Genomic DNA, 14749 nt, shown 5'->3' with positions numbered 1-14749 from the left:
TGTAGACCAATTTGGGTTTCCAATCTCTCCAAAAGAATGTGGTGATCGATGGTATCTAAAGCAGCACTAAGGTCTAGGAGCACGAGGACAGATGCTCAGAGCCTTAGTCTGACGCCATTAAAAGGTCATTTACCACCTTCACAGGTGCAGTCTCAGTGCTATGATGGGGTCTAAAACCAGACTGAAGCATTTCGTATACATTGTTTGTCTTCAGGATGGCAGTGAGTTGCTGCGCAACAGCTTTTTCAAAAAAATTGAGAGGAATGGAAGATTCGATATAGGCTGATTAGTTTTTTATATTTTCTGGGTCAAGGTTTGGCTTTTTCAAGAGAGGCTTTATTACTGCCATTTTTAGTGTGTTTGGTATACATCCGGTGGATAGAGAGACGTTTATTATGTTCAACATAGGAGGGCCAAGCACAGGAAGCAGTTCTTTCAGTAGTTTAGTTGGAATAGGGTCCAGTATGCAGCTTGGAGGTTCAGAGGCCATGATTATTTTCATCAATGTGTCAAGAGATATAGTACTAAAACACTTGAGTGTCTCTCTTGATCCTAGGTCCTGGCAGAGTTGTGCAGACTCAGGACAACTGAGCTTTGGAGGAATACGCAGATTTAAAGAGGAGTCTGTAAATTGCTTTCTAATGATCATGATCTTTTCCTCAAAGAAGTTCATGAATTTATTACTGCTGAAGTGAAAGCCATCCTCTCTTGGGGAATGCTGCTTTGCGACATTATCAAAAATATATTTCGGATTGTTCTTATTTTCCTCAATTAAGTTGGAAAAATAGGATGATCGAGCAGCAGTGAGGGCTCTTCGATACTGCACGGTACTATCTTTCCAAGCTAGTCGGAAGACTTCCAGTTTGGTGTGGCACCATTTCCGTTCCAATTTTCTGGAAGCTTGCTTCAGAGCTCGGGTATTTTCTGTATACCAGGGAGCTAGTTTCTTATGACAAATGTTTTTAGTTTTTAGGGGTGCAACTGCATCTAGGGTATTGCGCAAGGTTAAATTGAGTTCCTCAGTTAGGTGGTTAACTGATTTTTGTCCTCTGATTTTTGTCCTCTGACATCCTTGGGTAGGCAGAGGGAGTCTGGGCATCAAGGCCATCAAGGAATCTTTGTGTTGTCTGAGAATTTATAGTCGGACATTTGATGCTCCTTGGTTGGGGTCTGAGCAGATTCTTTTTTTTGCAATTGCAAACGTAATAAAATGGTGGTCCGATAGTCCAGGATTATGAGGAAAAACATTAAGATCCACAACATTTATTCCATGGGACAAAACTAGGTCCAGAGTAGGACTGTGACAGTGAGTAGGTCCAGGGACGTGTTGGACAAAACCCACTGAGTCGATGATGGCTCCGAAAGCCTTTTGGAGTGGGTCTGTGGATTTTTCCATGTGAATACTAAAATCACCAAAAATTAGAATATTATCTGCTATGACTACAAGGTCCGATAGGAATTCAGGGAACTCAGTGAAGAACGCTGTATATGGCCCAGGAGGCCTGTAAACAGTAGCTATAAAAAGTGATTGAGTAGGCTGCATAGATTTCATGACTAGAAGCTCAAAAGACAAAAACGTGAGGCCTCATTTAAGCCATGTTTCAGTCAGGCCAATCAAATCAAGATTATGATCAGTGATTAGTCCATTGACTATAACTGCCTTTGAAGTGAGGGATCTAACATTAAGTAGCCCTATTTTGAGATGTGAGGTATCACGATCTCTTTCAATAATGGCAGGAATGGAGGAGGTCTTTATCCTAGTGAGATTGCTAAGGCGAACACCGCCATGTTTAATTTTGCCCAACCTAGGTCGAGGCACAGACACTGTCTCAATGGGGATAGCTGAGCTGACTACACTGACTGTGCTAGTGGCAGACCACTAAGCTGGCAGGCTGGCTAACAGCCTGCTGCCTGGCCTGCACCCTATTTCATTGTGGAGCTAGAGGATTTCGAGCCCTGTCTATGTTGGTAGATAAGATGAGAGCACCCCTCCAGCTAGAATGGATTCAGTCACTCCTCAGCAGGCCAGGCTTGTTCCTGTTTGTGGGTGAGTCCCAGAAAGAGGGCCAATTATCTACAAATTCTATCTTTCGGGAGGGGCAGAAAACAGTTTTCAACCAGCGATTGAGTTGTGAGATTGCTGTAGAGCTCATCACTCCCCCTAACTGGGAGAGGGCCAGAGACAATTACTCAATGCCGACACATCTTTCTAGCTGATTTACACGCTAAAGCTATGTTGCGCTTGGTGACCTCTGACTGTTTCATCCTAACATCGTTGGTGCCGATGTGGATAACAATATCTCTATACTCTCTACACTCGCCAGTTTTAGCTATAGCCTGCACCATCTTCAGATTAGCCTTAACGACAGTAGCCCTGCCCCCTGTTAAACAGTGTATGATCGCTGGATGATTTGTTTTAAGTCTAATACTGCGGGTAATGGAGTCGCCAATGACTAGGGTTTTCAATTTGTCAGAGCTAATGGTGGGAGGCTTCGGCGTCTCAGACCCCGTAATGGGAGGAGTAGAGACGAGAAGGCTCGGCCTCAGACTCCGAAGCGCTGCTTAATGGGGAAAACCGGTTGAAAGTTTCTGTCGGCTGAATGAGCGACACCGGATGAGCATTCCTACAGCATTTCCCTCCAGAAGCCATGAGAAAATTGTCCGGCTGCGGGGACGAGGGGATTTGCGAGGGGATTTGTACTAACGTTATTATCTGTACTTACTGGTGGCACAGACACTGTTTCATTCTTTCCTACACTGAAATTACCCTTGCCTAACGATTGCGTCTGAAACTGGGCTTGCAGCACAACTATCCTCGCCGTAAGGCGATTGTTCTCCTGTATATTATGAGTACAGCGACTGCAATTAGAAGGCATCGTGTTAATGTTACTACTTAGCTTCGGCTGTTATAGGTCCTGACGAACCATGTCCGGAGTGAAAAAGTTGAATGAAAAAAAAGTTGAGTGAGGGAAAACTAAAAATATAAACGGTAATTAAAAAGTAAAAACCGTAAAGTTGTCAGGTAGCAAAGGAAGGTTGGCAACAAAACGCACAGCAACACGTAAACAAGTCTGCAAGTTGTGACCGGAAATGACAAGGTGAAACAAACGTTACTGTTTTAACATACACAATCCATGTCTTCTTCGGTGAGGTTTAACGGTGGTTCGCATCCAATATGTTGCATTTCCACTGAACTATAGTATAGATCCATTACACTTTGCGATGGGAAATGGAAACCGAATAATATACATATATTTTAATTACCCTACCAACTAACCCTATACTCATTAAAACGCATCAGCTTATTCCACTACTAACCCTATCTGATCCTACCCCAGGCCAACGGCCTGAGAGGACAGGACACTACCACTCAACACACAATGTAACTCTTCTGAAGTCAAATCTCCTTCCCCAAGTACTTCTCTGCAGCTGCCACCACAACATCTATTTTCGGTGATTTACGTTTAATTTCTACAGTAAAGTTGATAACCATTGCCATGAACACTAAGAAGCCAACCTTATTAAAGCATATATCACTCATTGGCCTATCCCTCTGTGCTGGCACAGATCTGCTATTCGCAGGGAACCTCTCCGAATCCCTCACCCATGACCCATCCTCCTCTACTTTCTTCACTGCCTCAGCATAAGACACCTTCTGCACTACTCTGGCTCTAGCTACTTCAACCTGCCTTTGTTGCATTTGACCGATCCCCAGCAACATGTGCACCCCTGCAGTTGACACACACCTTTATCCACTGAAACTACACAACCCTCTATCCCATGCCCTCTTGCACACTTCCCACATCTTGGAATCTCCCTCCTACACACTACTGCGACATGACCATACATGTTACACCAGAAACAGCGCAGTGGACTTGCCACAAACGCTCTAACAGGGTAACTGATATATCCTGACATGACCTTGTCTGGTAAAGACTGACTCCAGACGGCAAACACCAGAAATAGCAAGAAACAGATCTTCAAATCAAATCAAATCAAATTTATTTATATAGCCCTTCGTACATCAGCTGATATCTCAAAGTGCTGTACAGAAACCCAGCCTAAAACCCCAAACAGCAAACAATGCAGGTGTAAAAGCACGGTGGCTAGGAAAAACTCCCTAGAAAGGCCAAAACCTAGGAAGAAACCTAGAGAGGAACCAGGCTATGTGGGGTGGCCAGTCCTCTTCTGGCTGTGCCGGGTAGAGATTATAACAGAACATGACCAAGATGTTCAAATGTTCATAAATGACCAGCATGGTCGAATAATAATAAGGCAGAACAGTTGAAACTGGAGCAGCAGCACAGTCAGGTAGACTGAGGACAGCAAGGAGTCATCATGTCAGGTAGTCCTGGGGCACGGTCCTAGGGCTCAGGTCCTCCGAGAGAGAGAAAGAAAGAGAGAATTAGAGAGAGCATATGTGGGGTGGCCAGTCCTCTTCTGGCTGTGCCGGGTGGAGATTATAACAGAACGTGGCCAAGATGTTCAAATGTTCATAAATGACCAGCATGGTTGAATAATAGTAAGGCAGAACAGTTGAAACTGGAGCAGCAGCATGGCCAGGTGGACTGGGGACAGCAAGGAGTCATCATGTCAGGTAGTCCTGGGACATGGTCCTAGGGCCCAGGCCAGTTGAAACTGGAGCAGCAGCATGGCCAGGTGGACTGGGGACAGCAAGGAGTCATCATGTCAGGTAGTCCTGGGGCATGGTCCTAGGGCTCAGGTCCTCCGAGAGAGAGAAAGAAAGAGAGAAGGAGAGAATTAGAGAACGCACACTTAGATTCACACAGGACACCGAATAGGACAGGAGAAGTACTCCAGATATAACAAACTGACCCTAGCCCCGACACATAAACTAATGCAGCATAAATACTGGAGGCTGAGACAGGAGGGGTCAGGAGACACTGTGGCCCCATCCGAGGACACCCCGGACAGGGCCAAACAGGAAGGATATAACCCCACCCACTTTGCCAAAGCACAGCCCCACACCACTAGAGGGATATCTTCAACCACCAACTTACCATCCTGAGACAAGGCCGAGTATAGCCCACAAAGATCTCCGCCACAGCTCAACCCAAGGGGGGCGCCAACCCAGACAGGCCGACCACAACAGTGAATCAACCCACCCAGGTGACGCACCCCCAGGGACGGCATGAGAGAGCCCCAGTAAGCCAGTGACTCAGCCCCGTAACAGGGTAGAGGCAGAGAATCCCAGTGGAAAGAGGGGAATCGGCCAGGCAGAGACAGCAAGGGCGGTTCGTTGCTCCAGAGCCTTTCCGTTCACCTTCCCACTCCTGGGCCAGACTACACTCAATCATATGACCCACTGAAGAGATGAGTCTTCAGTAAAGACTTAAAGGTTGAGACCGAGTTTGCGTCTCTGACATGGGTAGGCAGACCGTTCCATAAAAATGGAGCTCTATAGGAGAAAGCCCTGCCTCCAGCTGTTTGCTTAGAAATTCTAGGGACAATTAGGAGGCCTGCGTCTTGTGACCGTAGCGTACCTGTAGGTATGTACGGCAGGACCAAATCAGAGAGATAGGTAGGAGCAAGCCCATGTAATGCTTTGTAGGTTAGCAGTAAAACCTTGAAATCAGCCCTTGCTTTGACAGGAAGCCAGTGTAGAGAGGCTAGCACTGGAGTAATATGATCAAATTTTTTGGTTCTAGTCAGGATTCTAGCAGCCGTATTCAGCACTAACTGAAGTTTATTTAGTGCTTTATCCGGGTAGCCGGAAAATAGAGCATTGCAGTAGTCTAACCTAGAAGTGACAAAAGCATGGATTAATTTTTCTGCATCATTTTTGGACAGAAAGTTTCTGATTGTTCAATGTTACGTAGATGGAAAAAAGCTGTCCTCGAAATGGTCTTGATATGTTCTTCAAAAGAGAGATCAGGGTCCAGAGTAACGCCGAGGTCCTTCACAGTTTTATTTGAGACGACTGTACAACCATTAAGATTAATTGTCAGATTCAACAGAAGATCTCTTTGTTTCTTGGGACCTAGAACAAGCATCTCTGTTTTGTCCGAGTTTAATAGTAGAAAGTTTGCAGCCATCCACTTCCTTATGTCTGAAACACATGCTTCTAGCGAGGGCAATTTTGGGGCTTCACCATGTTTCATTGAAATGTACAGCTGTGTGTCATCCGCATAGCAGTGAAAGTTAACATTATGTTTTCGAATAACATCCCCAAGAGGTAAAATATATAGTGAAAACAATAGTGGTCCTAAAACAGAACCTTGAGGAACACCGAAATTTACAGTTGATTTGTCAGAGGACAAACCATTCACAGAGACAAACTGATATCTTTCCGACAGATAAGATCTAAACCAGGCCAGAACATGTCCGTGTAGACCAATTTGGGTTTCCAATCTCTCCAAAAGAATGTGGTGATCGATGGTATCAAAAGCAGCACTAAGGTCTAGGAGCACGAGGACAGATGCAGAGCCTCGGTCCGTTGCCATTAAAATGTCATTTACCACCTTCACAAGTGCCGTCTCAGTGCTATGATGGGGTCTAAAACCAGACTGAAGCATTTCGTATACATTGTTTGTCTTCAGGAAGGCAGTGAGTTGCTGCGCAACAGCCTTCTCTAAAATTTTTGAGAGGAATGGAAGATTCGATATAGGCCGATAGTTTTTTATATTTTCTGGGTCAAGGTTTGGCTTTTTCAAGAGAGGCTTTATTACTGCCACTTTTAGTGAGTTTGGTACACATCCAGTGGATAGAGAGCCGTTTATTATGTTCAACATAGGAGGGCCAAGCACAGGAAGCAGCTCTTTCAGTAGTTTAGTTGGAATAGGGTCCAGTATGCAGCTTGAAGGTTTAGAGGCCATGATTATTTTCATCATTGTGTCAAGAGATATAGTACTAAAAGACTTGAGCGTCTCTCTTGATCCTAGGTCCTGGCAGAGTTGTGCAGACTCAGGACAACTGAGGTTTGGAGGAATACGCAGGTTTAAAGAGGAGTCCGTAATTTGCTTTCTAATAATCATAATCTTTTCCTCAAAGAAGTTCATGAATTTATCACTGCTAAAGTGAAAGTCATCCTCTCTTGGGGAATGCTGCTTTTTAGTTAGCTTTGCGACAGTATCAAAAAGGAATTTCGGATTGTTCTTATTTTCCTCAATTAAGTTAGAAAAATAGGATGATCGAGCAGCAGTAAGGGCTCTTCGGTACTGCACGGTACCGTCCTTCCAAGCTAGTCGGAAGACTTCCAGTTTGGTGTGGCGCCATTTCCGTTCCAATTTTCTGAAGCTTGCTTCAGAGCTCGGGTATTTTCTGTGTACCAGGGAGCTAGTTTCTTATGAGACATTTTTTTAGTTTTTAGGGGTGCAACTGCATCTAGGGTATTGCGCAAGGTTAAATTGAGATACTCAGTTAGGTGGTTAACGGATTTTTGTCCTCTGGCGTCCTTGGGTAGGCAGAGGGAGTCTGGAAGGGCATCAAGGAATCTTTGTGTTGTCTGTGAATTTATAGCACGACTTTTGATGTTCCTTGGTTGGGGTCTGAGCAGATTATTTGTTGCAATTGCAAACGTAATAAAATGGTGGTCCGATAGTCCAGGATTATGAGGAAAAACATTAAGATCCACAACATTTATTCCATGGGACAAAACTAGGTCCAGCGTATGACTGTGACAGTGAGTGGGTCCAGAGACATGTTGGACAAAACCCACTGAGTCGATGATGGTGATCTTGACTTAAGTTGCGTTGCACAGAGCGTCCTGCTCACTCTGATCTGAAGAAACATAAAGAAACATTACAAGCCCACTTCGGGTTACCTTCATCGACTCAACAGCACCAACCATCTTTTCCACCCAACCTGAAACCACCCATGGATTAGCCAAAAGGACAGGTTCCACCCTCTTCAAAAATCTCACTCCCACTGGACCAAACGTATCTTTATCATAACCATGTCCATCAATGCAATGCTCGGGCTCCGAGTTCCTCACAACACCTTCTACCACTTCCATTTCACCTCCAGAACTCAAACTGGCGTCCGGCTCACTCTGTTTGAATTTGACACCAATCTTCCTCGATATACCATCTCCCTTGTTATTGTTCGCTTCAACAGATTCAGACACATTCTCTGCCTCCCTCAGTCTTTTCAATATTCAACTTTTCCAAGCCGACATCTCTTTTTAGCGAGAGACCTGCTAAGCCCTGTAGTCCCTCTACCTCTTCTTGGATGGTGTTTACCGGCGGTTGGCATCCAATGTTAATGCTGCATTGCCGACACCAGCTGGACAGGGTGTTGAATAAGAAACTAAAGAAACTTTGTGGGAAAACGACATCATACAAAATGAAGCACGTCAACTAAGAAAACCCATCCCACTTCTTCAATCACTGTCCACTCCAAAATACATCCCAACACAGGCTCAGGGGCCTGTGATGGCAGAACATTCACCGACAGGATTTCATGCACGGCCTCGGCTGTGAAATCACTTAGAATGTCTTAGACTTCTTCTCTGCTGGTGCTGTACAGTTTATGACCATTGCAATCGATAATCCAAATTCCCCTTTTTAACATGTAGCATTTCACTATCCCTCAGTAGATGAGAAACCTTCACTAGTCGTGATAGCTAAGAATGATAATCAGTCTCTGTCACTGGTGTAATGTCATTTTTATTACATCATCATTTCTCATTCAAAATGTGTTCCTACAGATGTAGGCTTAGCCTATAGAATATTATTACAGAATATAAGAGCGTCTGCTAAATGACTTAAATGTAAATATGCAGAAAGGAAAGGGAAAGGGGGATACCTAGTCAGTTGTCCAACTGAATGTATTAAACTGAAATGTGTCTTCCTCATTTAACCCAACCCCTCTGAATCAGAGAGATGCAGGGGGCTGTCTGAATTGACATCCACGTCTTCGGCTCCCGGGGAACAGGGTGTTGACTGCCTTGCTCAGGGCCAGAATGACAGATTTTTACCTTGTCAGCTCTGGGATTTGATCCAGCAACCTTCCGGTTACTGGCCCAACACTCAATACATACTCCAATTGGAACGTTGGCCTAAGCCCTACACATATTGTCTCAAGAAAATGTATATTTTTAATACCCTCAAACACCAACTTAGGCATACCTCGTTTCAAAATAGGCCATCATCACTGTCAATCGTGAATGATAATTCTTCCCGTTTTATCTGTGAAAAGTCCAGACTGTGTAGGCAAGCCAATCATTTGATCTCATTCAGTTTCATGGGAATATGCATTTAGATCTGTTTGAATTACTGTTTGGTGAGCAAATTATAGTAGATGGTGTTAAACTGTTAGTCTTTGTTGTATTTTGTTTTAATCAAAGAATATATCCTTTCTTGTGGCACGCGCAGTTGAGTGTTGGCCGCATTAGGAAAGAAATGTGACAATTTAGCTTCAGCTAACCATGATAAAATCTCACTAGAAATGAAGAGGTGTTTTTGGCGTAAAAATAACATTACGCCAAAATAGTAACTATGCTATGCTTTTGTATTAGTTTATGTTATGTAAAATACTAATTCATCATAATTTAGGGATCTTGTGGGACATTGATTCAGCTTCAGAAATCATTTTCCAGATAGATTTTTCTCAGCTCCGTGTATTCTCAAATTTGAAAGAGTAAGGGAGTGCCGCTCCCTTGTGTTCCGGCAGCATTACTCCCCTGGTCTCTGTATGCATCTGTTTGCTGAATTATTGAGCAGTGAAAGGTATCATAAGAGATGCCTCCGTTATCTCCACTTACTCTTACCATGCTCCCTCCACAGCTGTCGTTCGGTGTGCATAAGGTTCAGATGAAGTTCCTCCACCTCTTGAGCACAGAGGCCAGTCAGGACATTACCTTCCACTGTCTGAGTGACCCTCCCTTCAGCCCCACAAACACCTACAGTGCTGACGACCCAGGACAGGAGTATCAGGCCAGACCAAGGTTTAGGGGATGGAACGGACAGATGTTTGAGGCAGACACTCTACTTGAACCTCACATGCTACTAGACGAATGCAGGGTAAGGAGCCGGAGAGAGGAAGAGATATATGATGATTTCACTTCAGACCTGGGCCTGCATTCATAAAGTATTTCAAAGTAGCATTGCTAATCTAGGATCAGGTCCTCCCTGTCCATGTAATCTTATTCATTATAATCTAAAAGGCAAAACTGATCCTAGATCAGCACTCCTACTTTGAGACTTTGTGAATACGGGCATCCATTGTGTGTCAATGACTTCATATGGTATATTTTCCCTTCTAGATCCAAGATGGCAGCTGGCACCAGTCACGCTTCCTCTTCCATACTCAGGACAGCTACGAGCTCCCCATCATTGATATACAGGAGCAACCTTTGTCACAGTCCAACGATCTGCGCCACCTCGAGGTGGGACCTGTCTGCTTCCTGTGAGGTCATTATCCATCGCTAGCCTGCCTGTCCAAAATATAAACTATAAAAAACAAGTATGACATAAGCAGGCCAAAATGGCTGCTCACCAAACCAAAGAGAGATCTCTATAAGCCCAAGCAGAGTTGGTCAGGTCTGCTCCCCCACGTGGGAGACCCTTTATGGAGTGTTAGCGAGTGTCAAACGCCCTGTCCAATCGATGGCAGACTTCTGTGGAAGAACTCAGTCCATAGCAAACTAGGCCAGCTTACAGTAAGATGGCCTCAGGAGAGCAGTGTATACCAATATTTATCAAATAAATGTGTAAAGTGTGCCTGTTTGGTTTTTGTTTTTCAAAAGGTGCTTGAGTTCGTTGGACAGTTGGTCCCTGAACTCAGGACAGGGCTCATCCACACAACACCGTCCTAAAACTCAAATCCTGTGCCTCCCTCCCTACTGCCCACCCCCATCCTCCTTCTCCCCCATATTCACCCTCCCAGCCATCCTCAGAAGGGGCCTAGCTATCTGAAGGAAAGCTCTAGGGGCTTTGTAACAGGAATACTGTACAACAAAAGCTTCCTAAGAGTGCAATAGCTTGTGAATTAAGAGTGAGAGATTTCATATTGCAATTTCAATCAAAGGTCAACTGCCAGCTCGGACCGCAATTTTGTTTATTTTTAATGTTTGAATCTGTTGTCCAACACAGCTGGATGTTTACACCTTGGGTAAGTCCAAAATGGCACCATATTCCCTATGTAATGCACTAGGTTTAACCAGGGCACATAGAGCTCAAATGTAGTGCACTAAATCAGGAATATGGTTATATTTTGGACACTTGTGTGCAAGACCCTTGAAAGATGGTGCTCTACCTCCTGCTTGTATGCCTTCTATAGGTGCTAGTGTCAAGTAATTCTTTGTCCTTATGTACCGGTTACATCAAGATCTGTTGTAAGAGTACTTATTTGAAATTTATATGAAACATTTGTTGATGAATTACATATTTCTTAGCTTTTACTCTTCATTTTATTTGGTAGGTGGTAACGTAACCTATCATTGGTGCTGCAACAGACACAAGAGCATGAGACATCAGTGAGTTGTGAGACATTTTTCCTGTGTATATTTTGACATTATATTGTTGATTATTTATATCCTTTGTTTTTGTTCACATTACTGTACCCCAATAAATTATACTCTCAGAGATCTATTTGGTCAACTCCAACTTAGTCCAAATAACTATTTATGTCAAAAATGGTATTTGTATACTATGTACACACATTATGTGACTGTTCATTGTATATGTTCACATTCACTACAATGGGGGTTGATAGCTCATACTGGCAGCTAGCATAGGCCAGAGTCAGAACACATCAGAAATAGCAATGATCTTGTTCTTAAGTTATGTTACGTTGAAAAGTGTAATTAAATAAGTAAATGCTCTCGAGGAATAAAGTTAAAATTGTGTAAATATGAAATATATTGACATTAAATAAATGAAATGTTTTAATCCCAAAATAGTAAATACCGTCTTGTTATTTTGTTGATGTTCATAACAGTATTTCTGAAGTCCAACAGTGAGCTGGTTAAAAACTGCAATTAGAGATAGCTACTTATCATTAGCAGCGCAACTTCAGATTTCCAATACTCATAAGTCTCTATTATTTTTCCAAATTTTGAGAAGTCCAAGTCCAACACGCCCCTCTGGCATCAAACTCAAAAATCTGTTTTTCATTGAAATGGTTTGAATTCTTGACACCCACTCTCTCAGTTCCAGCAACATTTAAACTTCGCTGGAAGCTGTATAGATACTGGTAACATGGAGAGTTACTGGTAATAAGGAGTTTTTTTTTACGATTAAAAACAATGCATGCAATGTAGGCTACATATAAACATCACTTGGGCTTTTCCTTCTTAACACAATACTAGCATGGACCTTTAAACTTGACAAAGATCCTATGGAATGACAAGCACTGTGTACCATGGATAGGGACAATGCAAATAAACTATGAGAAACAAAATGGCTGACTTCCCTTGAGATAGATACTAAGAACAGTTTGGATTCAGATGTTTGCTCTTGTTTGACCTGACTTTGATACTGTTGCTTTTGTCTCCTCCAAACAAAGATACAAGAAAAACAATGCATATTTTGTTAATTTCTTTTCATTAGACATCAGCTCATCTGTCCTGGGCCTGGTCAGTCTGGGTTAGAAAGGCTTTAGTTTTATAATGGTCAGCTTCAGTCCTCAGAACAACACAGCTCCTATTGATGTACATGGGCCTACACACAGAGTAAGAGAGAGGCTGGCTGACAGACAGCACATGGTAGAGAGGGGGGGTCTTCCACGCATCAAATGTCCTGTATTACACGAATACCAACACCAGGGGGCGCTTTTTTGCATTGTCAAGACAAACCGGAATACATCCGTCACATATTTTTCTCCACGTATAGCGGAAGACGGTAAACTTCAGACTGCTTTGATTGAAACAGAGCTTCGAGACAGTAATTTCTAGAAATGTGTACAAGTATGCTGTCTTCGGTGGATACAGTCGCAGCTGCTGAAAGCCACGTCGAGAATGACCGTCTGGGAGACGAACTCAAAGGAAACAAAATAAAACTATCCCTGGCAAAGTAAGAAGGCAGCTAGCTAGCTAAGCTAACGGTTGGTGGGCTAGATGGTGTCTAAGCTCAATAACACAGCAAGCTAGCTTACCTAGCCATAGTGATTACTACTATCTTACCTTGCTATGTCTCTGAATGTATGTAAAATAATTGTGGCAGGTCATATTTGTAGCTAAAATAACAAGCTATAAGGAAAGCACATGGGTTACCACGTGCTGTGATGTCCACGCCCCTTTGAGTCTGGCGATGTCGAGTGTTTGTTGAACATGATTTATAATTTATTTCCTACAGTTGTGGTGTGTGTGGCTCTGAAGTGGCGAATTATAGATGTCCCGGCTGCCTCAAACACTCGTGCAGGTAAGAGGAGAGACATATTGTGCATCTCAATAGTATAAAGTGACTTGCTCTCCCTTTAATTCATGTGCACTGATAGGAAAGACAATGGGAAGCTGTGAGGTTCTGTGTTATACACTATAGCCCTTACCATATCATATGTGATGGAATAATATTTGCTGTTTTCGAATTGAAGCAACCTTAACAAAGCTCTCAATTCTATATTCCTCGTGTCCTTTCTTCTCCTCTCCTTAAAACTCAAGCTGTTTATAAGACTATGGCTGTGTGTCCCCCAATTGGCACATTTTCCCCTATAGGTCTATTGCACTACTCAGCCTCTGGTCAAAAGTACTGCCAATCAGCCCTGCTCAAAGGTAGTCTACTATATAGGGGAAATGGTGCCATTTGGGGCTCAACCCATCTCCCCGGGTGTTTAAGAACCTCTACTTATTTTAATATCAAGATGGAAGCAATTTATCTTCAGGTTTTTATAACAAGGTCAGTGTTAAAAAAAACATGTTTTAAGATTAGGTGGTGGGCTAGACTGCACCTCCTCCAAGGTCAGAAATTGATTGGGTAACCCTTCTACAGCCAAGATGACAGTAAAGCCTAGGCCTAAATCAAAGGATTTTCAGCTATGTAACAAAAATGTGAAGGTAGGCTATTCTTGAGTGCTGTCAGTGTAGGTATGTGCAAGTAAGACAATTGTATCAGTGTTTTTGAAAGATGGACATGTCCAGGTGATTCATCTCAACTGTGGTATGAAGCTATAAAATCCAAGTCCCAGAAAGCAAGTGAAGCCTACTTAGAAATACCTTTCAGCTTTCAATCTCAGCCTGAATGGCACTATCAAAATTGCTCCTTCTCACATCTCTATAAGATTTAGAGGTAATTTTCACATTTCTCAAATGGCTCCCCATTGTTGTGGGCAGCCATTGACATTCCCCAAATAGTTTGTGGAGATGGTCTGAAAGACCCCTGCCAAGTACCTCTCTGTCAGCAAGTGTCTGAAATGGATTGTGATTTATGAATGTCTGTGTTTGGATCACATCCCAACTGTTCATTAAAAGAAACAAGGCCCTAGAGAGAACCACACCAAGATCCCTTGACATTATTATGGACGTTTTCATTTAGAGTCTGCAGTCCTACCACGGATGAAAATGGGACTACAGATTCAAATTAGCTACACTATATATGTGGACACCAACTTGTTGAACATCTCATTCCAAGATCATGGGCACTAATATGGAGTTGGTCCCCCAATATGCTGCTTATAACAGCCTCCACTCTTCTGGGAAGGCTTTCCACTAGATATCTGTATGGACATTGCTTTGTGCAAAGGGGCATTATCCCGCTGAAACAGGGAAGGGCCTTCCTCAAACTGTTGGCACAAAGTTGGAAGCGCAGAATCGTCTAGAATGTCATTGTATGCTATAGCATTAAGATTTCCC

General features: G+C 43.2%; 2 protein-coding genes across 2 annotated transcripts in view; both read left to right on the top strand.

Moving 5' to 3' along the window:
* LOC115108771 (collagen alpha-1(XXIV) chain) overlaps window positions 1-11548 on the top strand; it is a 296583-nt gene extending 285035 nt beyond the window's left edge. Inside the window, exons 59-60 of the mRNA XM_065009201.1 lie at window positions 9747-9983; window positions 10226-11548. Coding sequence (XP_064865273.1) covers window positions 9747-9983; window positions 10226-10372 — 384 coding nt within the window. The 3' untranslated portion in view covers window positions 10373-11548. The remainder of the gene's footprint in view (window positions 1-9746; window positions 9984-10225) is intronic.
* A 1223-nt stretch (window positions 11549-12771) lies between these two features.
* Window positions 12772-14749, top strand: part of znhit6 (zinc finger HIT-type containing 6) — a 51108-nt gene continuing 49130 nt past the window's right edge. Inside the window, exons 1-2 of the mRNA XM_029633229.2 lie at window positions 12772-12974; window positions 13257-13322. Coding sequence (XP_029489089.1) covers window positions 12859-12974; window positions 13257-13322 — 182 coding nt within the window. The 5' untranslated portion in view covers window positions 12772-12858. The remainder of the gene's footprint in view (window positions 12975-13256; window positions 13323-14749) is intronic.

The sequence above is a fragment of the Oncorhynchus nerka genome, linkage group LG24 (assembly GCF_034236695.1).
Source record: "Oncorhynchus nerka isolate Pitt River linkage group LG24, Oner_Uvic_2.0, whole genome shotgun sequence".
NCBI classification, from domain to species: domain Eukaryota; kingdom Metazoa; phylum Chordata; class Actinopteri; order Salmoniformes; family Salmonidae; genus Oncorhynchus; species Oncorhynchus nerka.
Note: the sequence above shows the minus strand (reverse complement) of the source record. Positions and strands in the feature narration are given on the sequence as shown.